Source organism: Diadema antillarum, unplaced genomic scaffold, assembly GCF_040938485.1.
Source record: "Diadema antillarum isolate AM-2024a unplaced genomic scaffold, OU_Dant_1.0 seq00000445_RagTag, whole genome shotgun sequence".
Classification (NCBI taxonomy): domain Eukaryota; kingdom Metazoa; phylum Echinodermata; class Echinoidea; order Diadematoida; family Diadematidae; genus Diadema; species Diadema antillarum.
In genome coordinates, this window is record NW_027271419.1 from 1,758,290 (window position 1) to 1,781,758 (window position 23,469).

The following is a 23,469-nucleotide window of genomic DNA, read 5'->3' on the forward strand; positions in this document are numbered from 1 at the left end:
GCGGGGCAGTCCTCGTATGCGGGAGCGGTCCTCATGAGCGGGTTTCCGGGACTGAGATACATTGGACACAGAGCAATGAACGTCATATCACAGTAAACCCCAGTGTGCTTTTATAGACAAAGTAGACCCTCTATATAATGATCTTGTTCCTCGAGATGATCCAACATCAAAGTTTTTTTTCACTGACTCAGTCAAACAGAACATTGTGATGTGGTGGGCAGAATAGAATTTTTTTTTTGGGGGGGGGGGTAGGGATGGGAATAAATGATGAATTAGGTAATTTGGGCTTCCTTCTTTGTGATTGTTCAGTGCTGTTCAAACTAAAATCACGGCAATCACACCTACAAATAGTTTTACTGTATTTTCTCTCTTTCTGTAACGGTATATATCTTGTCTCACAGAATTCAGGAGCTGAAAGAAACCTTTTCAAGTGATCACCATGGCAACTGCAGGAGGACTCACAGAAGATCAGAAGCGACGTATGGAGGAGAATCGCAAGAGAGCCATGGAGAAGAGAGCAGCCAGGCTTGCACAGCAGCAATCAGGCAGTCAAAAGGGAAGGACCAGCACTAACATGGGTCCAGGAGCATCAACTTCTCAGACAAACTCTGGGCCCACTTCATTGCCCTCATCGAGTTCGACTATCAAATGGTCAACCGCTTACTCTTCCTCCTCCTCATCATCATCTTGGAAAAAAGATGATAATGGTATGGGTAAGACTAACAGTAACAAACTCTGGAGGCCATCCTGTATCGGTAACTCCTTTGCCAGTAACCTGGCGTCCAAAGATGCCGCCACCAATGCAATAAAGCCGTCTGATTCCAGTAGACCACCTCACACTCAGTCTGTCTCCACGGCAGCAAGTGCTCCAACTGCGAGAAACGTCGGACAGGCAGGGGTTCAGTCAAGTTCTGCATCCCAAAATGGCCTGGCATGTCCGTCAAATAGTGGAGGAAAACCATCTGGACAGAGGAGTATAACTCAGTTTTATTCCAGCACCAGCAGCAAAAGCGGGACTACAAAGTCAGTGGCTAATGGAGCAAATAGCAGGAACTCTGGATGGAATAAGGGTAGAGGTGGAAGTAATGTGAATCAGAGAGGCCAAGGAACAAACACTGTTGTAAAGCCAGGAGGTAAAGCAATATTGCATGAAATTTTTCCACTGTGTTTTTACTCCGAGATCATCAGTTTTATCTGTGTTGTTAAATGGATATTTTCATGTCGGGATTTAGTTTAGATGTGTTCAATGGTAAGATGATAAGAACACAAAGAAAAGCCAGTAATCCCCAAAACCATTCCATGTGTAATAGACTTTAGGAAACTAGAGGAGAAAAAGAAAAAAAAAATGTCTTTAAAATCATAAACAAATTGAGTTCACTAAAAGTGGCTCAGCACAAAATGCTAGATGCAAGAAAGTTTCCTTATTCACAATTTCACAGTTTAACCTTTAAGATTGGCCGATCTCCATTTCTTCGGCTAAGAATCATAAGGGCGTTAAGTTGCCTTGAACACTATGGGTTCAGTGGCAACTTAACGCTCTTGTGATTCTCAGCCAATGATTTTATTTCAACTTTTGTGAAAGGACTGTGTAAAGTCAAACCTGTAACTTGTAAAAAGGCATATCAAATGAATTCTCTGCTCTGCAAAAAACATTTTAAGGCATCAATCCTATCAAGTCATCCAAACAGTTTTGGTAAACCAGACCAAAGTAATCTGCTGCAAGTTCTTTTTCCATCATGGACTGGGCACTTCGCATGTGATGTGCTCTTGTTATTTTTGTCCCAGCAGATGTCTATTTGGACAACTAGTAGTGTAATGCAATGTCTCTCTTTTCCATTTTAGGTCTGACATCAGGAACACCAGGTACAGTACGCGCAATAAGAAACGCCTCCGTCAATTTCGTTTTCCAACGAAAGTTCGTTATCGATCGAGTAGCAACGAAATCTGGACGAAATTTGGACGAACTTTCGTTATCGATCCAGTAGCAACGATTCTGACGCTTTGTGGACGCATTTCACGCACGACCGCCCGCTCAATTTCGTTCGGCAAATGCGTTGCTCGTTCGGAAAATGCGTGTTCGGAGCTCGGCAGTTTCGTCCAAATTTCGTTAAAAGCGTCCGTGATCCAAGGCGCACATGGAATACAGTACATACGTGTGTGTGTAGTGGCCACATCCACAGCCGCTAGCCGGCAAGAATCACTGCAAGATTAGACTCAACAAGTACTAGTAGTAGCACAGCGGTCGGGAATGAGAACAGTAGACAGGCGTGGAATTCACCTGATTCACATAATACTATTAAGAATGGTAACATGTATACATACATCGATGCCGTTTTCATTGAAGCAATTTGTAAAAGTTTTAGTTTCCCTTACCCTAGCTGTAAGTATGGCACCGTTAGCAGATTATTCACTGCATTTGTAAGTCACCTGATACATCACATGTTGGTATGCGGGCTGCATGTAACCAGGGAATGTGCACGTGTGGGAAAGGCGAGTGCGCCGTATGTGCGTCGCAATTGCCATGTGATGGCTCGCTCGGCTGAACGAAACAGAGATGTACGATACATGACAAGACCCAGTATAAGGCCTACTAATTGTTCACGTGTTGTTGTTTTTTTTTTTTTACAAGCAGAAAATAAACAACTGTTGATCATGAAATAGACTAAATTACCAATCAGAGATCATTCGGGTTCATAGTATTTAAGAGAAATCACGCAATTTTGGCGAGGGTGAACCCACAGGAACCCACAGGAACCTTATCGTAGAATGCCGACCAAAAAGAAAATGGTTTCACTAAGGCCAAGTAAAAAAAGATAGTAGTTTCTCGTCCGGGTTTTTTGAGCAAGGCGATGAGGGAGGTCCTTACTATTTGCTATCTTACTATTTTTTCAGGGATTGTAAAAATGAAAGTAATATGTGTTTCTCGTCCGGTAATTCTGAGAAAGGTAACGAGAGAGGGTTTTATATTTTCTATATCAAATTTATGAAATGAAATATCACTCTGGTAGCTGTGTTATGAGAGACCAGGTCCCAAGTGTATGTCTTGCCTGCACTCTGTGCATTTTCAAACAAATAGATTATGTACCATACTTGAAATGAAACTTCATGCATGCAGAAATACATTTGCTTTTTCTTTCCACTACAGATGTCAAGGGAAAATGACCATCTTAATACTGGTATTTAGCGTTGTAATGGCATTTCTGATACCAGTGTACTTGCAATTCTGATGTATTGTGCTATTAAATGAAACAGGTATAAAACATGTCTTTCAACGAAGAATGTACGACTGAAATTTAATTCCATGATATTCAAAACACTGCTTTATTCATCAATGGTGTTTGTGACTTTTTGTGTCCACACAGCTGGTATGTATCTGCATTTCTTCACAGTACAATTGTAGCACATTCAACTGGAAACTAGCTTGTACAATTGCAGATGGATGTCAAAATGATACTGATATGGCATTATAGCATTAAAAATTTAAAGATGTTTCTTCATGTTCTAAAAAGACATTTGATAATCACTCATCATTTGGATGACGAATGATTGTATACCACACTACAGAATGGGTTGATACGACTCACGGTCGTGTCCGTGAATTTACATCGTAAAGAAAAGTATCCCGCAGAAATACGAGACAAACCAGAATCCGTGGAAAAGTTATTTATTTTGTAGATACACCCATTTGATAATTCTACATTTGCTGGAAAAGTGCATTCATTTTCTCTTCAAAATAGAATAATACATCGCCGTCAGATGCAATGTTACAGAGCAGAGTGTACGGGCTCTACACATTCGAATGTGTTCATACATGCGTGCAGACAGCTGACAGACCAGGGGATGGTACCTGTGACCGACCCTGGACAGCTACAGATCCAGCTAGCTAGCTACAGACACGCACACTTTGCCAATACGGTGCGGTATGCGGCACGGCCATTGCACCGGCACCGTACCTTCCGACACTGCACACACATGCACATAGTCACAATAACATGAAAATGTATACAAACTCATACAATCCTCACAAGCATTTGTACAGTACAATTCATCCGCTTGAAATATAAACGGGGAAAAATACGAACAATGCGCGAAATATGCGTGGAATATTGACAACGATTGATCGCAAAAATGTAGCCGCGCTCGCGTTCACGACGTACCGAGTGCGCTGTACATCACAGCTAGCCCAGGCCGGCCCGCCCGCGCCCATCCAACTACAGTTCGACTGCTTTGTGGGTCATTCCTTCTTGCCGAGCTCGCAGTGTGAAATGCATGCGTTATTACATACGCACTACAGAAGCTACAGCTGTACTATACAGCTAAGTAGAGGACGCAAGGCGTAAAATGAGACATCACGATTGGTAGGTGAATTGTCGATTTTTTTTCGGCGGCCGAAAAAATAGTAAATATCAAAAAAGTCGATGCGGCAACTGAAAATCGATGCGGGCGGGGAGCGGACTGGGACGAGAATTATGAATTTCTTGGTATTTTCAGCGCCATTTTGAAAATAGTAAATAGTAAAAAAATCGATGCGGCGGCCAAAATCGATGCGCGCGAGGACGAGAAACTGGTTTCTTTTTTTACTTGGCCTAAAATTGCGTGTACGTAAAATCCATTTGAGTATAGAAAGAAAATTAACCCCCAAAAAGAGGAAAAAAGAAATTAGAAGGATTTGGTCATTAAATATATTTTCTTTCTTCAGCAATTGCGCGTTACATTGCCCGTTTTTTTATTGAATCAGGGCCCTGTTGCATAAAACCCTTACCGCTGGACTTACCGCTCCTTTCTATGCGGTAAGTCTTAAATCAGCGGTAAATTTTATAATCATTGATGCTGACGGTAGTTACTATTGAAATTCAATGGTAAGTTTTATGCAACGGGCCCCAGAAAAGCAAAAAAAAAAAAAAAAAATATTCAAAACAAGACAATAAGTTTAATTCTTAGTTTGATATCGTTTATTTCTTTATTGGACAGAGAGATAATTCAGACGGTACGTGGAATTTTCAAAGCGACTAATTCAGACTGATTCTTAGTTTGACTTGGCTCTTTCTTTCTTTCTTTTTTTATTTTATTTTTTTTTTGGGGGGGGGTTTGAGGTTCATGTTCGTTGTACCCATGCACCCATAAGGTTCATGAGGACGAAAATGAAACATTCAGATACACGCGACTTCCCTACACGAAAAATAGATGTTCGTAAATGTGATAGTCAAATTATGATTCATAATTCGAAAATGCACGAATGTTTGTGATTGGATAGGTGCGTTATTGTCGGATTAGCAAACCTTCGGAGTACTGTAGTATCGAGCCTGTTGTATTCAAGGATAAACGAACTTTTGAAATAATGAATTTTATATTCAGAGTAAGACAATAAGTTTAATTCTTATATACCTGTAGTTTGACATCGTTTATTTCCTAGTTGTGAAGCGGGAAGCGAGAGATAATTCTGAAAAGAAGTATATATACAGTCATGCAGACGGAACGTGAAATATTCAAAGCAGCTATGAGATTAAATCTTAAGTTGTTTATTTGTTTGTTCGATTGCTTGTTTGTTGTTATGCTCAAGCGTTGGTGTAATTATATATACATTTTTTTTTGGGGGGGGGGGGGGGGGGGAGGCATTTTTGTAGTACCCAATGCACGTAAAGTTCGCTGATGCGAAAGTGATAAAATGTTCCGTAACACGCAAATTCCCTACACCTTGTAGATGTTCGTACCTAGTTTGAAAATAAAATGTATTACTATTATTTTGTTTCCCCCATTGTTCGATGGGTATAGCAAACCTTCGGAGTGTCAATCCTTTCGTTTTCGGATAAACGAACTTCCTTGACTCACAACACCATGTTTCAGAGTAACAAACTAGTCATTATTTTATTCGGGCATTGGGAATAGTTCAGGAATAAAATATAGAAGGGAGGAAAATCTTTAAGGCAAGAATTACGATGGATTCTTAGTTTGAAATCATTTATTCATTTCCGTGGTGTTCATTATTCCGAAAAAAAGAAAACGGGTGCGCTATTCCGATGGTTACGGCGTTATTTCGAATCCGAAACACGCATATTCCTTGTGCCGATCCATGTTTGTTGATTCGAAAATGTAATCATGCTGCGGGTAATTGCTATAGGGGGCCATATATTGTTTTATTTCTGTCTATTGTTATATTATTATTATTATTATTATTATCATTATTATTATTATTATTATTATTATTATTATTATTATTATTATTATTATTATCATTATTTTTATTATTATTATCATTATCGTCTTTAACATTATTAACCAATGTTTTGATTAACGAGCATTTTGTGGGCTGGTTTTTTTTTTTTGGGGGGGGGGGGGGGGGGGGGCATTGCCCGATTAGCAAACCTTCGGAGTGTCAATCCTTTTGTTTTCGGACGAACGAACTTCCTTACCTCAGAAGAAGAAATCAGTGTAACAAACTAGTCATTATTTTATTCGGGCATTGGGAATAGTTCAGGAAAGAAATATAGAAGGGAGGAATCCGAAACACGCATATTCCGTGTGCTTTGGTTTACGTCATGTTTATTGATATGCTGCGGCTAAGGGCCTATTGGAGGTCGTTATACCTTTCGTTTGGTGTACGATTTCTTTCGTTTCATATCACTTTATTTGTTCCTTTCATATTCTGAAATATTTAAAGGTAATCTTTCAATTGCCTCGCACTGTGTATATATACATGCATTTTCGTAACGGCGATTTCGCGCTTTGCTGCAGTATTTCGAAGGGTGTTTGATGCCAGCCGCTTCGGTGTGCTCTGTGGTAATGTTTATGTGGTTGTCAGGGAGGTTGTTGATACTTTGTCTGTTGACATTTATTTTCGTACAGGCATGGGCGGATCCAGGAATTCTGTACAGGAGGGGGGATGGGCGCAACTAATATTTCTGGTGCCACTTCCGGGTTTCACTTCTATTTTTTTTTTTTCCACGATAAATAAAGGGGGCGTGCGCCTCATGCGCCCCCTCTGGATCTGCCACTGCTACGTGTTTTATCTCGAGTGATGGTGATCGTGTTTCTAAATGTTTATAAAAAAAAGGACAAAATTATCCGAGTGATGCCTGATGATAGTGCAAGTGATGATAATCAACGATGCTGATGTAAAAGACGGCTTGCTGTGGATGCTGAGCGTACGTGCCCTTTGTTTATTTAAATAAGTTTTCCCTCTTTTACTCTTCTTTCCCCTCCCAAGAATGATAAAAAAAGAAAATACCTACACCTCACAACAAAAGGAACCACGTGTGAACAACCATCGTTAAGTTCAATCGAAATGTTCATTATTAGCAAAGAATAAGGGGAAAACACGAGTGACGGAAAATGATGGAAGCGACGAGATTGTCTTCTTGTGTATAATGCGGTCTCTTGGGATTGGAAAAACCCCACCCTCTCCCTTTGTGGAAATTTCCACAAAACCAGGTGCGTGCCAGACCCCAGGTGCCAGACGAAAGAATGCGCGCATTTGGTGTAGTATATCGATCCAAGAACTCGCGGGTGAGTTGAGTTAAAGGAATCATTGCAAAGATGTTCTGATGTTCTGGTTCCCGAACTGTAAAAAGGAATTGATTAATCACTCAAAAATGCAATCACAGATTTATATGAAAAGTCTCATATGCCTAGACAAATTCACTGAGATGTCCTATGTGATGCAGCCACCACCCGATTAAACGGCAAAATCATGACAATAAAATTTCACGCTCATCAAAACTGCCTATTACTTTTCATATGAATTTTGGTTATCAACACTCGTTCGTGGATTTGTTTGTTTGCATGTTTTGTGTGTATTATTCCTCGATCCTGAAAGACGTAATAATTATTCGCATCGAACGTAAACTGTTTACCGTAACTAAGCCTATGGCGCATTCGATCCATTCAACTTGCAGTAACCTTTAAGGCAGTACAACTGTAAGTAGCACATGGTGCATTCTTCTGAACCACGTGTTTCGCATATCGGCACATCCAAACACATTAGCGATCGTCCTTATGGCAAACTTTCCGATTACAGTCAGGGGAGAAGAAATCGTAATACTGTACATGTACTTACGAAAGTGATTATGCTTAAGATCAAATAAAATGAAGAAGTTTGAAAACAACTTGGCAACACTTAATCAAGTTTTGCATTCTCTCACACAAAAGCTCTCTTGAGAAAATGAAAGCATTCCCTCTCCCCTGCTAGATAATGGAAGTTTTCATTACTAGCCCAGCAAGTTTTGGGAGTGTACATGAATGTTTTTAGGATAGAGTCAAAAGGGACCTAAGTTTTCGATCATAGCAGAATCTTCGTCAGAAGCAAAATGGCAAATAGGCATAAAAAGCAACCACACACATGTAAAGCGACTTCACACAACAAGAACAGTCAGGAACAGGCAAGGGACAAGGAACAAAGAAAACAAAAGGAGAGGGTAGGATGTCATGGGCAAGGAGCCCAACAGGTAAAGGGAGGGGGATTAGAGCAGGAGGATGGACAGACAAAAGGCAGGGGAAGGTTAGTAATGGTCGTGAGGGCCAGGGGGCAACCATTGAAGGAAAAGGATGAATATGGAGGCAACATCAAACAAGATAAGGAACAACAGAGAGACAAAGAAAGGTAAAGAGTGAAATAGCAACAGCAAAGGGGGGGGGGGGGTGAGCAAACAGCAAGCCCTAGAAAGGATCTGTACAAGTACCAAGAGGAGGCAACAAAATGAAAGTTAGAGTCAATCAACAAATGCAATTAACCATATCAAAGTATGGTAATATTAATACAGCAATAATGATGATATTGACAAAACAAATTAGAATAATCATTAAAGCACATAAAAAAAGGGGGGGACACGAAGTCCATGGGAGAGAAAATGTATACTTGCAAAGCAAGTATCAATAGGCAAATTAAATACGTTTCAAAGAGCTGGTTCATATGAAATCACCTTTGATTTATGATTTTACAAACAAGAATTTTCATCGCTTACTTATTTCTTTTATTACTTTAGTAATGTCATGATATTTCATGATGGTATGTGTTCTGTCTTTACATGGCAAGATAGGGTTTTTTTTCCATCCAGGGTCAAAAGAAGAAAGTGATAGAAAGATAACTGAAAGGATAGAATGGAACACCTACTCAGCAGGCAACACTAAAACAGCCCCCAGGGCCAGGCCATGTCGTCAGTGTCACTCTCGTCTTAGATCATTACAGGCCTACATTGTACATGTATAGGCTACTCGTTTCGTACTCGTCATCGCCAACGTCATGATGGTCGGTCACACGAAATAAATTGCATCATCATAAGAGCTCTTATATCAACACCACTAGATAGTGTAGATTCATTATCATTATCACTATCATTCCAGTCGATCTCATCCACCGCGAAACCCTCAAAATCCTCAAAATCATCGTGGTTAATACTCTCACAAAACACATCTGTAAACGATTCAGACATCGCAGACCTAGCTACACATCTTGCACACAAAAATGAAATGGAGGTGGAAAACTACGATGAATACACAAAAAAATATCGACGATGGCATTTTACCGTAGCAGAAAATACACAGAGTATCTTGCACCGGAAAAAAAAAATGGATGTGGAAAACTACGATGAGGAAAACTAGGGTGAAAACCCGATGCGTGAAGACGAACGATGAAGACACTTTACGGTAAAAATACTTACACGGAAACAAACGAGTGGGTACGATATTCTCGCACACACGAAGATAATCGACACATCGTTCAATCGAAAAACTCAACAAACACTCGAACAAAAACTCACCCCAAATTGTGGCAAACACGGTAATCACTTAATAAAAATGAGAAAAAATACTCTCTAAAGTATGATTGTACTCTGAAAAGAAAGGGATACAATGATACGAAAGCAAAAGAGAGAAAATGAGAGAAATGGACGGGAAACCTAGAGAACTTCGACGAAAGAAGAGCTAGCAATTCGCGATTAGAGCTAACTTTCCTGTGTGTGTGTGATCGCGTGTAAAGGGTTGAAAGCGTTGAAAGCGCTGAAAGCGTTGAATGCGTCCACAGCTTCGGAAAAGCGTTCGGGGATTTCGTTGAATTCGTTGAATTCGTCCAAAATCCGTCCATGAAGTCTGGACGCAAAAAGCGTTGAAAACGTCCCCGACGAAATCAACAACGAAAAAAGCGTTGGGACGAAATTTGGACGCACTTTCGTCGGGCGTTTTCTATTGCGCGTACTGTACATCAGGAACGTGTGTTCTAGTTTCGAGGTCAAGGTTCATGGTAGATATTGGCTACCATGCTAAACTGATTGAAATCTTCAAGTCATTGAGCAGCAAGAGCTATGGTGAGTTGTACTACCTTTCACAACTCATTTTGTCAGAAAGCACATAAATGGTTTGGTAGGCAGCAATCACTCTCTGTTGTTTGACATCCTCATGTAATGTAAAATATTCAATGCTCATACATGTAGCTTGATAGAGAAATTGAAATGGGTACAATGTAGATCCCTGTGTTATTCATGTCTGGAGGTCTTGGTTTAGACATGAATGTTTGTGTAAAATATTTAGTAGATATGATGATAATACTGTTCTGATCTCTTCTTCATCTGTGGTTCATCCTGTCTGTAGATGCAAACACGAAGAAGTGGTCCTTTTCCCTGGCAGAATATGAAGAGCTGAGTAAGTCTACTGGAATTACCAAAGCCAGTGTATTTTGTTACAGTAATGTTTTTTTGATATGAATGTGACCACCATTTTTGGCATACCTCACTTTCCAATATCCTCAGAAATTTCAGCAACATTTGGCTTCAAAGTAGGATGGGTGAGTTATGAACTAAAATAATTTTTGCATTTAAACCTCAAGAATTGATGCCCTCCCCCCCCCCAAAAAAAAAAAAAAATATATATTTCCTCTGATAATTTTTGTCAATTAACATTTAGCAGGTTAACAGTCAGCTACAGAGAGTATTTACACATCAGTGCTATGCAATGTGACATGATTATTGATCAGATGTGATGTATTTGTCTAACAAGACATCATTTTATAATGCTTTTAATGAAATTGTTTAATACCTTGCGCCATCTGTCCTTTCTGTGATGGTGTGCAAACAGGGGCTAATGTGTGTCTTCACATTTTCTTTTCTTGCTTGTTAAGATGCTAAATCTTTAGATTATTCACAGTTCAGAGTGTGCAAGTATCAAGGAGGATTGTTGGATGACTGCAAAAGTGGATATTTTCGCGTGACTAATTTTTCGCGCTCGGACGGGCAAGAAGAGTTTCGTATGTTTTTTTAATTCCACGGAATCAAGACATCAACTACTGAAACATACAGTGAGCAAAAATATTCACATGCTTTTATTTTCATGCTAGTTTCTGGTTGCGCAAAATGCGCGAAAATTTCCACTTTTACAGTATTCTCCCCTGGGTGAGTTCCTGTAAGAACTTGGCTACATGTTCTAAGTATTACACTGTAGTAACCTTAGCACTAAGCTCAATTCTTTTCAACAAGACAATCAATTTTACCTTTAAGCTCTCTCAATTTTTTTTAATTTTTGTTCTTGTTTTTTTTTTCAGTGGAAGCTGTCAAGGTGTTAAAGGGGGAGGTGGAGGTCAAACCACTGTCCACTTCAGTGTGCCTGGCATTCCGTAGCCAGCTGCGGGGTCAGACCACCAGCCTGGACGTGCCCGAAGCCAGTCTGGACTTGGTGGACCTGAAGCTGGTACAGGCCCTCATGCCGTTCCAGAGGACAGGAGTAGAGTGAGTCCTGACAGCTACGGCATAAAACTGTAGAACCCCAAATTTTTTGTGAATTTTGCGTGGAGACAAGACTTGAGAAAGTAGAATGCAGGTGAAAGTGTTTGTCTTCACAATGCATAATGCCAGTGTCAATTCACAAAACTTTCATGCCGCGAAACGTTTGTTGACTCCAATTCATTCTTTGAATGTTTCTGGCTTACAGAAGATACCTGGTAGTCTTGCAATATTTTCTTTAGAACTCTCAAAAGCTAAATTGTCCCCATTGTAAAGACTGCTTGGCATATTAATCTATTATTCGTGTTGCTGAAGGGATCAAATAATTTGAATGCACCTTCTTATTTCTGGTGCTTCTGCAGTGTTGCTGTTTGTTTGAATGAATATTGCTGATGGAATTGAGTACATAATATGTGGAGTTCAAGGAAACATGACTACCAAGTAGAAAGAGGAAGGGTTTGAACCTTGTGTAGTTAAGTTTGTGTGTTGCGTATTGAAAAGTACACTTGTCATACCAAAGCATATGCATGAACTGTACCTTAGTTCATGAAAAAGAAACTAGAAACTTCAGCTTGCCATCTTGTGTTACTTCAACTTGGCATTTTATAAAAGTCATAGGCTTGGGTATATTTTTGGGTAGAAATGCTTTTGTTTGTGCTTCTAGTACTTAATTTCATATAGCGGAATGCATTCCATTCCAAACTTCCATACTTTTCATGTTTTCAACATTGAGCAAGTAAGCTCAGCAGATATTGATTGAATTACAATGTACTACATTATTGATTTAGTGTTCGCTAACATTATGCGTACTATCGACTGATATTTAGTTTTTGTTCATGTATATTCATCAAGTGATGTAGTTGGAGAACTAATTGATGCGATTAGTCTTTGATACTTTATTCAACTCCAATTCAAGTACACAAGTGTCATTTAATTGTCTCATTACCATTGACAACTACATGTATACATGTTACATGCTTTCTCGATGAATGACATATAGATGGGTAGTCCTAAAATGGATAAAATCTTTATTTCCTCAGCTTTGCCATCCATCGGAATGGTCGTGCCCTCATCGCCGATGAGATGGGTCTAGGCAAGACGATTCAAGCCATCTGTGTGGCGTGCCACTACCGCACAGAATGGCCCACGCTAGTGGTTACTCCCTCATCTATGAGATACTCATGGGCAGAGGTGAGTTTCACACCTTATCCATTGTGATCAATGATAATGTCCTGAAGAATACAGAAACTGAATAGTGATAATACCTAATACTAGGCTTGACACTATAAACATTCTTTATTGGTGGCCCGTTTTATGCCACTAACATGTTTTAATATGAAATTTTTGTGGCCTGAAATAAAGGAAATATACATTTTCAGTTTGAATGTTAGCTTCTAGATCATGCCACCAAAGAGAGAGAGAGAAAAAAAGCCTTTTTGGAAGTTTGCTGACCCGATCAATTTTTAGTGGCTCCAGACCACAGGGCCACCGCTAATGTTGAATTTTGCCAATTAGTTAGTATATATGAGGAGCTCCTACTTACAATTATGCAGGTCATGTTGCAAAATGCAGCTTTTCTGCCGTGCAGCAAAGTAGAAAATCAGATCTTTTTTTAAAGTCCCCTGTGGAGGAGCCACATTAATTTAAGTCTGTCTGTCTTTCAGGGAAATTTTTACCATTTGAAAATCATAGACTGTTGTCATTTTAGCACACCCTGTGCTGAACACCTTCCCCAATACAGGGAGACAAAGTCACCAGGTTCACCAGTTTTACCTTGTAAGCGGTTCCTCATAAACGTATTGACACAGAGACCAACTAAATACACAAATAGAAAATTGGGACCACTGAATTAAACTAGTTACATGTAGTAGTGGTACCTCACTGTAAGTGAGCTCGTTGTTGAAGAAATTTCAGTGTAGTCAGATTAAGTTTGTGTGTTGTTTTCCAGGCATTTCTCAAATGGATTCCTTCACTGGAGGAGCATGAAATCAACGTGGTCACCTCTGGGAAAGAGAATGTGGCATGCGGACTGGTCAACATCATCAGTTACGACATCATGTCCCGGCAGATGAAGGCGCTGCTGGCCAAACGCTTCAAAGTTGTCATTATGGTAGGTAGGGCAAATCGTGAAATCCACACAAATACTCACAAATAAAGTGCAGTTTTGCACCATAAATAAATTGACACTGACATATAGGATAAAATCCAGATAAACAGAATGAGGGAAGTTGCATCAAACTTCAACATAGAATAAAGATATTATGGATTTTAAATTTTCAAGATGTTTTCATCAAATATGCACAATTTTGGGAGAGGCTATGATGTTATTGCCTCACAGCTCTTCCATTGTCATGTACACAGAGGATTATTAAATCATGTTTGCAGTTGATAATTTAGCATCTGCCATCCCCCTTTGCTCTTGTATTCATTGTGGCTATTTTTGTTGAAAACCTTGCCCATTCTGTGAGTCAGATTTTAGTCTATCAAGACCAGCTTGAAGAAGATGTTGAATTGAGGTTCACAATCTATTTTTTACTTGTGCAAAGTGTGTAATATTTACAAGGGGAACCAAAGTTTAGAGTTGCTTTTTTTCAAAGTTGTATAAAGCTAATCAAGTAAATAATGATGGATCAGAACAGACTTTCATTCTTTCAAGAGAAATTTTCAGAACGTATCAAATGTGGAAAAGAAGAAGACAGATTACTTCATTCATCAGCCATATTAGTAGAAAAAGACAAACCCTTTGAATATCATTGAGTTGGGGCCATGAGTGCAACTTTGTGGCAGCGATGTGCAACAAACTAATCATACTTAAAGGTATTATTTACAATTGGGAGCAGTGATTTAGAAATATTTCAAGATATCACATTTGATGCATGTGTGTAGGTCAGGTGTATCACAAAACATCCTACAATATAAAAATTTTCCAATAAAGCCTAAAGTATAAGGAGATATCACTATCTTTCTGAATAAACCATAACTGCAGACCGTCTAGTAACATTTTATTTTGACTATTGTTCACATTTTGTATATTTAAGAATATAACATTGATTATACTGATTCAAATTTTTACATCGGCTGTTTCTATCCCTGACTCACATTTTAGAACTATTTTGAAGCACTAAAACTGGGTTTTCGTTTCATTTGCAAATGGCAAATTATGCCTTTAGATTTGTGCTGATCTTGTGTCTGTTCTCTTTCAGGATGAATCCCATTTTCTCAAGAATTACAAGACAGCAAGAACAAAAGCAGCTCTCCCTCTCCTCAAAGTAAGTTGAGTTTTATTTATAAATGTTGTCATGCTATGATAGAACTTATATAGAAGCTTTCCCTCTTTTGATTTCAATGTTTCATGAATTGGTATTTGTTATAGTTAGATAATATATGTATTTGTTTTATTATTTCTTTTGTTTTGTTAGTCTTTCTATGTTTTCCTTTGTTGTTTGATATACTTCTGTAAAGTTATGATTAAAAAAAATTGTGCCACAAATTATTTTTCCCAACCTCAATAACACTGGTTCCGTGCCCATTGATAGAATTGCAGAAGACCAAATACATGACACCTACATAATATTTATTCTGTTCTTCAATATCCAGAGAACATTTCTTGCAGATCTGAAAGTTATACACCAGGTTACTGATTGATACAAATGTCAGCCCATGATAGAATTCAGATGTATTTGAAGAGTGGCACTTGTTCTTTTATAAACAGCTGAAATATGTCCTCAAAGTGGTGGTAATACTTCTTTCATGAGCCATTGACTAAATGACAGTGAATTATTGCAGACATTGTAAGGTTGTAAATACAATACTGTATGAAACGGTATCCTGTGACAAACATAGTTCAGTCACTTGGCAAAGAAATATGAAATCTATTTTGTTCTCGTATGCCACTTGCTGAAAGAAATTCATCTCTGCTTTAATCTGAGCAGGCAGCTTACAGGGTTATCCTGCTTTCTGGTACCCCGGCCCTCTCTCGACCAGCTGAACTCTTCAACCAGGTCAACATCATCAACCCTAAACTCTTCCCCTCCTTCCACGAGTTTGCCGTCAGATACTGTGATGCCAAGCAGGTCAGAGCTAGTTTCCTTCTTTAATAGCACTCTGTTTACAGCTGGATGTGCATTTTACATGCGCCATAACCTCTTTGTGAGCCACATTCGCACGCCTGACTCGGTCAACAGTTTGCCAACTTGGCACATTCTGCTTGAATGCATGACCCCGCACAAACCGATATGGTCTGAATAGTATTATGCTGTATAGGTCATTTTTATATACTGTCTTCAAAGTAGATTGAGATACTGGTAAATACTGTGTGTATATTGCAAAGGGCATACAAACTAACTTTGTTGTGATGCAAATGACCCCAGTTTTCTGCTGCTCTTCTTTCTTCTCATTATCAGCGCCTATGCTGTAAAATTTTCTTTGATTTTCATCCTGATATAACAAGATACCTGATGTAGTGAGGAAATTTCAGTAGTCTTAAGCAGCTTGTTATAATGTGGTTCCCTTGTACTATCACCTTCAATGAGTTCTGATACATAAAAACTGCAGGATCAACTATACCAGAATGGCTACTTCATTGTATTTCATTGTATGAGGTGATAATCTGCAACATCTGCACCCCCCCCCCCCCATTATCTGACCGCACCCATTCTAGAATCACTGGGGTTGGGACTACTCCGGCTCCTCCAACCTCTCTGAGCTGCAGTTGCTCCTCGAGGAGAAGGTGATGGTGAGACGTCTCAAGAGGGATGTCCTCACCCAGCTCCCCTCCAAGATGAGGCAGGTGGTAAGTACCATGGGGTCATCATGCCTCCCTCAAAATTAATCTCTTCTACATAAAAATTTGCGTGTAGAATTTGTTCTTCAAGCTTTGAGAGCAATTTTTGAAACCCTCCTTTGTGCTTTGTTTGCTGATTGCCACTGATGCAGGAGCACTTTCTTCAACAATTGGCATAGAAGTCTGAAAAACTAATTGTCAGTGAATAGAGATTACCTAATCCTGTAATCCTTATCGTGTCACCATGGCCTTCCTGATGGACTGAGGCACATGGCTACTCCTGAGTGGGCTTGCTAAATCTATTAGTAGTTCAAGTTTGTATGGAATACTGGGCACTGATGAAAAAGCTTGACGAATTAAACTAAATACCCGAACACGATTAAGGGTTACTGACATCGTGTGTGCAATCTGTCCCCCTCCTCAATTATATTTTTTTTCCCTCTTGTTTGTAATTGTCGTAGCTGAGAATCATGATTTATGCTTCAATCTTTTTTATTGCTTGGTTTTGATGAAAGTTTTTCCTTCCTCGTCTAATTTCTCTCATGTTTGTGATATGTCCAATAAGATATGTTTGATTTGTGCTCTGAGGAATTTCTGTTTTTCATGATTTTTTTTTGTTTTTTTTTAAATACTAATAGCATGTCTGTCCAGGTCATCATACCAATCTAGGATTGTTTCATGATCAAGAGTCCCAAGATCGGAGTTACGGCACATCATATTTGTAGCTAAGAGCAGAGCATTACTATGAGTCAGTTTGTTAGTTTGTTTTGGGGGATGTGTTTGGTTTTTATGTTTGACTCCTTAACTCTCCCTTTAAGATATCATAGTTTCAGTATATCTACTGACCATTGTAGACCACATTAAAAAAAAAAAAATGGTGTTAAGGTGATAGGATGTCCTTGAAGAGACCAATAATGTTACATATACAACATGCACTTTAGGTACCATGGAAAACCATTCTTCATGCAAGATACAGGGATATTGAGTTAGCAAGTGTTCGGCAGTATTTTAAATTAGGGCAAAGACTATATTGTACGTTTAAAGAAAGTGTGCTGGACATTAACCACTTTTTTCTGTGTGTGCTGATGTAACAGGTAATGATGGACCCTGGTATCGTCAAGACGGGCAGTATGTCACTGAAGAGTGCAGCCAAGGAGATGGAGAAGAAGAAGAATGTAAGTACCATTAACTAGTTTTTGAAAGATGTGTATGTACAGTGTCTCTAAAGCCCATACATAGTGCACAAGAATAGGCTTAAAATCCCACAACTGTATGCCAAATTAATGAGATCTGCATCATCTCGTATCTATGATATTTAAACAGGGTAAACTTTTGTTCCTTGCAATGATAGTAGTATTATTCATGACATAGTAAAATATAATTTTGAGCCAATTAAATTCATGACATCTGAAACAATGACTGCCTCAATTTCATCTGCATCAAGCTTTGTTGAAATAGAAATCAGCAATTTTTGTGTGTACTAATACATATTGATATCAAAGCTAAGAGAAAAAAAAAAAGAAACTGGCAATTCCATTGTTGCAAGAGTTACTTCCTGCAATATATTTTTGCTGTTCCATTAACAATGATGGAAGTAGGTCAGAAGTCATGCTGACTTTTTGCGTTATCATGTCTTCACTTTTTCATTCACCATATACCGGTATGCATATATATATATATATATTTTTTTTTTTTTCCAACAACAGAAATCTGACCAACATGGCGCACTACTGAAATACTTCAGTGAGACAGGTGTGGCTAAAATTCCTGCGCTCAGGTTGGTACAGCTGTCAGGTAGAGTTGTTTCAAGTCTACAAATCTTCCATCTTTGAAAAGATTTTTTCAGTACACGTGTACGAGCAAATTAGCAATAAATACTGTATCATTTTACATGTGAGGTTACTCTTGTAAGGAATGTCAGTGTGGTATGGACAGTCATACAATAGGCTGGCCAAGAATTTGTGTTCAAATTCTAAACACAGCAAATATACAAATTGACCACATTTCATATCTCTTTATTTCTATGTAACGATAGACTTCAGTGTATCAATTTTGACTAAAATCTGCATATAAAACCATGGCCTTCCACTAGACTTGTTCATGTATTAAATCTCTTACAATCCCTGCTTCTGTAATCTCTAAAACAAGGGTGTTTTCAATTTGGCATTTGTTTTTAATTCACAGTACACACGTAGGTATTTCATGGCATTGGATCAGATAAATAATGAAAGAGGCCTGTGGCTTTAAAAAAGAAAAAGAAATACTATGAAATTAAATTAGTAGCAGAAACCAAGGCAACATATTAAGAATCATTAAAAATGATTAGGATTTGCCTGAGAAGTTGCTATGACACATTTTTTTTTGGTGCTAGATAGAGGGGACTTACAGCGTATTTGCAGTAAAAAGATGCTTTTTCTCACCCCCCATTAGGGAGTACATCATTGACCTGGCAGAGTGCGGACACAAATTCCTGGTCTTTGCTCACCACCAGGCTGTCCTGGATGCGATGACAGAAGCTCTACAGAAGAAAGTAAGTGTAGTGTTGCTACGACGACAGAATCTTCTGCGTCAAACGTGCCATTGAGATGCAAGATGTGAAGTTATTAGAGATGGTTAGAGGGTATGGTGCATACAACCCCTTGTTTCCTTCTGTCCTGATCTAGAATTGGAATGGTACAAGCCTCACAATTTGATTAAGTTCTGTAAATATGGCTGTCAGTCAGTTAGCACCTGATGTCTTCTCTCAATTTCAAAATGAAGATAAAGGCAGTCTGCCCTTTTAATTTGAAGTTATTCTCTAATAATGTGATTAATTTAGTGAAAGAAAAATCAAGTCATCAGGCGTGACAAGCACAGAAGCGCTCTGGATCTTTCACCTTGTTTTTGTGTGCATGACTTTCCCCCTCATCAGAATATCAGGTACATCAGAATAGACGGGTCAACGACCTCACATCATCGGAAGGAGCTGGTGGACAAGTTTCAGACTAATGATTCCTACCAGGTAAGACTGGCATGGAAGATCTCTTATTTTCTCGTTGCCTTTTGCTTTTCTTCAGGACCATCCTTGTACTTCTTTTTTTTTGGGGGGGGGGAGGAGGGGGGGTTGCAAATTTTAGAATGTTACAGGAGAAGATCAGAATTTTCTAGATGTTTCTCTTTTAATTCACAAGCAGAGACCTGTGTAAATTCTGCCCTCTTAAAATACAGGAGACTTCTGTCCCTGGCATATGCTTGTACAACTTCAGATGCATGTTCATATTTTGGAAGCCCACCCATGTGTGCATAAATATTTTTTGCGACATCAGAACAACCTCATGAATTGCAGCGAAACTTGATGCAAGTATTGACAACCATTCAGAGACTGCCAAGAATCTGGCTACATTACAGATATTGTATCCCGTGGAATACTGCTGCCTTTTCAATGTAATCTTTTTGATGTATTAACTTTATAGTAGATGTGATGACAGCCCTTTTGTAATTACCATTATAATACCAGTAGTTACTAAATGTAGGGAAAAAAGTGTATGTGAATAGGTATATTTGGGACCTAGCAAAAAGAAAAGCCACATGATTTCCAGCAAATTGTAGAGCACATTAGACCCTACTCATTGTCCCCGCCGAACGAGTTCGAGCAGGGGACTATGAAACGGGCTCCGTACGTGTGTGTGTCCGTGTGTGTGTCCATCCGTGTGTCCGTCCGTGTGTCCGTGTGTGCGTCAGTGTGTGATCAAAATCTTCAATTTGCTACTTCTCTGTCATTTATGAGCCAATTTTGATTCTGTTTGCTTTATATGATAGCACTATGTGGGAGCTTCTACACAGAATTTCAGTTGTGACCTTTGACCTTGACCTTTGACCTATATTGTACATTTTGCTACAAAATGCTACTCCTTCGCCATTTCTAACCCGATTTCGATTCCGTTTGCTTTATGTGATGGCACTAGTTAAGGGCTTCAAAACTTCTACACAGAATTTTGACCTTTGACCTTGATTTTTGACCTGTATTGTACATTTTGCTACAAAATGCTACTCCTTCGCCATTTCTAACCCGATTTCGATTCCGTTTGCTTTATGTGATGGCACTAGGTGAGGGCTTCAAAAATTGTACACAGAATTTTGACCTTTGACTTCTTTGACCTTTGACCTTGATTTTTGACCTATATTGTACAATGGCTACAAAATGCTACTCCTTCGCCATTTCTAACCCGATTTCGATTCCGTTTGCTTTATGTGATGGCAACAGGTGAGGGCTTCAAAACTTTCTACACAGAATTTTGACCTTTGACCTTGATTTGTGACCTGTATTGTACATTTTGCTACAAAATGCTACTTCCGGCAGGGACATATATTACGCACCGCGTAATTTCTGCTTTTCCTTGTTTCTGATTGAGGTCCTTTCAGTAATCAAGCTTTTTAGATCACATTTATGGCCTTAATATCGTAACAATTGAAAGTTGAGGTAATGTGTGAATCTGTTTAGCAAGCAATGAATGACACATTGAGAATGATGTGGGCATATTATTTTTTGAATGACAGGTAGCAGTCCTCTCCATCACAGCTTGCAATGCTGGCATCACCCTTACATCGGCTTCAACCGTCCTCTTTGCTGAGCTCTTCTGGAATCCAGGAGTAAGTCAGATGTTATGCAGACCTTCTATACACTACAGTACACCACTTTTCTCTTTCCTTTTTTCTTCAAACTTATTGTGTATCACAGTTGACAACAGTATGACAAGATTTTTTCTTTAGAATCAACACAGGGAGGGAAAGAAAGTGCATTCTGCCAGACAGTACATGTACTGTCTTGCAAGTGTTTTTCAGTGTTCCTAATAGTTAGATACCTCAAGACACTATTTTGTGGTATTTCATTGCTTGAGATAAACTAAGGTACAAGAGATTTTACCCCTATTGTCCAGACTGGGGGGGGGGGCCTCCGAGGCCCCCCCCCCTCGATGTTCCGCGCGATGTATCGCAATCGCAAAAAGCTATCGCCACGACGTTTCATGACTTTTTTTCTTTCGAGTCTCCCGCATCTTTTGACACCAAATTTGCGACGCCCGGGCGTGCGGTTCCGAAGTTACGCATAAATATGTACATGCATGTCAGACCAAAAATTGCTTAAAAACATTAATTCGTGTACAATTTCAATGCAAACTGTGCTTACAGGCAAATTTCATAAAACCATGATTATTTGGGTGTTTTATTGATTAAAATCAATGAATAACATATTTTCTTGTTCGGAGCGATGTCGCGGACAAATTTCATCGAAAAAACAATGAAAAACATAAAGTAAAAAAAACAGAGAAATACATAAGAAATTCAAAAAAAATATAAAATACTTAGGAATTTTTTCTGATATCACAATTTTTTTTAATGACATTTGCTAAGGACACTAAAAAGAATATTTACACAAAAAATATGCCTGTTTTGAGGAGTATTTTGTGATTTATACCAAATAGTCTGATTTTATGCATCATCATGCATAAATTAGCATAATTTAGCATAAATGATGATTTTTTTTTGAAAAAATAACTTCATGGTATTTTAGATTACATCATAGGCAATGTGTGTGCCAATTTTCGTCGCGATCGCGCAGTCGACGGTCGAGATCTGGAGGGGGGGCCTGGGAGGCCCCCTCCCCCGCTCTATCAACTACCTAAATAGCCTGGCCTAGTTAAGGTTAAGCACAATACTAAAAGAGATCAGCAAAACAAAGGGGAAAATTAGATTCCTGCATGGACTGTGGATATGACATAGTTTTACTTTGAACACTATCTACTTCTGATCAACTTCTGTTATCCAGATATTGGTTCAAGCAGAGGACAGAGTTCACCGCATCGGTCAGCAGGACTCGGTCACTGTCCGGTACCTCATCGCCAAGGGCACAGCTGATGACTACATATGGTCAGTGAGCAAGTTAATGTATTCTCATCAGGGCTTATGTATAACATATGATGGACTGTTGACCCTTCATGTGCCCAGACACTGAGCTTAACTGCCCAGCTTTTACATCAGCATTCACTTTATCCGGCCCCCCTTTTGCCTTATAATAGTAATAATAAAGTACATTTATAATGTGCCGTATCTATCATTACTGATACTCTCGGCACACGAGAGCCTGTAAGATTCAACACATGCTGTGTACACAATTAAATAGCTAATGCTTATAGTACAGCCCTTCAAATCCAATCCATATCCAATATTTCATAAAAAGTAACCAAAACTACAATTACATTGTAAACAAATACAATTTAACTAGAGTCTTAAAATAAGAGTATGAAGTTTACTGATTGATGTTGAGTGGGAGAGTGTTCCATAGATCAGGTCCAATGTATGAGAAAGATCGTGCCCCAAACTGTGATGTATGCGTGAAATGTGAAGCAGACTAGAGGTTGAGGATGTAGTTGCCTTGTTGTAGAGTTTGCCAGCCCATTCAGGCAGACAGTGTGCCTCAGTTCAATAGGAAGAAGGCCATGTGATAAGGTAGAGATTAGTGGGATGAAATAATATCTTTACAATAAGAAGGCTGTGGTGATACAGTAGGGATTAGAGGGATGAGATAATCTCTATTCATTGGCAATTAGTCTTCAGACAACTTAACTCTTTATGTGCCATGGTGGAAACCCCATGTGTGCCACATTATTCTGAGACAGGAAGGTAGTCATGCTCTGAGAAAGAATTCTGTTTTTCCAATTTTTATAACTCCTACAAATTTCTGTTAAGACGGGCATACTAGTAGGCAAAGTTAAAGAGGAATGCCAAGCTTTGTTTCGATATAAATTGTATGACGAATCTATTTTCAATTTATCTTGTGAATGACAAGTTGCTACATTACTGTAAAGGCATGACTTTTGCCCATAAAACCGTGACAAAAACTTAGAATGTGCGAGCAAATCTAGTTGGGAAGGCCGCTTGATAGTCAATCGCCACATAGAATGCAAGCCGTATATGAGAGGAACAAAAGCACGAGAGATGCTTTCATTG

The 23,469-nt window shown here is 39.0% G+C and overlaps 1 protein-coding gene across 1 annotated transcript in view; it reads left to right on the forward strand.

Annotated features, from left to right (window-relative positions):
• LOC139732743 (SWI/SNF-related matrix-associated actin-dependent regulator of chromatin subfamily A-like protein 1) overlaps positions 1-23,469 on the forward strand; it is a 32,287-nt gene that overhangs the window by 1,876 nt on the left and 6,942 nt on the right. Inside the window, exons 2-16 of the mRNA XM_071643594.1 lie at positions 402-1,133; positions 10,197-10,295; positions 10,579-10,629; positions 11,525-11,708; positions 12,743-12,893; positions 13,651-13,812; positions 14,906-14,971; positions 15,635-15,775; positions 16,363-16,494; positions 17,580-17,660; positions 18,192-18,262; positions 18,916-19,015; positions 19,397-19,486; positions 21,022-21,114; positions 22,289-22,389. Coding sequence (XP_071499695.1) covers positions 440-1,133; positions 10,197-10,295; positions 10,579-10,629; positions 11,525-11,708; positions 12,743-12,893; positions 13,651-13,812; positions 14,906-14,971; positions 15,635-15,775; positions 16,363-16,494; positions 17,580-17,660; positions 18,192-18,262; positions 18,916-19,015; positions 19,397-19,486; positions 21,022-21,114; positions 22,289-22,389 — 2,216 coding nt within the window. The 5' untranslated portion in view covers positions 402-439. The remainder of the gene's footprint in view (positions 1-401; positions 1,134-10,196; positions 10,296-10,578; positions 10,630-11,524; positions 11,709-12,742; positions 12,894-13,650; positions 13,813-14,905; positions 14,972-15,634; positions 15,776-16,362; positions 16,495-17,579; positions 17,661-18,191; positions 18,263-18,915; positions 19,016-19,396; positions 19,487-21,021; positions 21,115-22,288; positions 22,390-23,469) is intronic.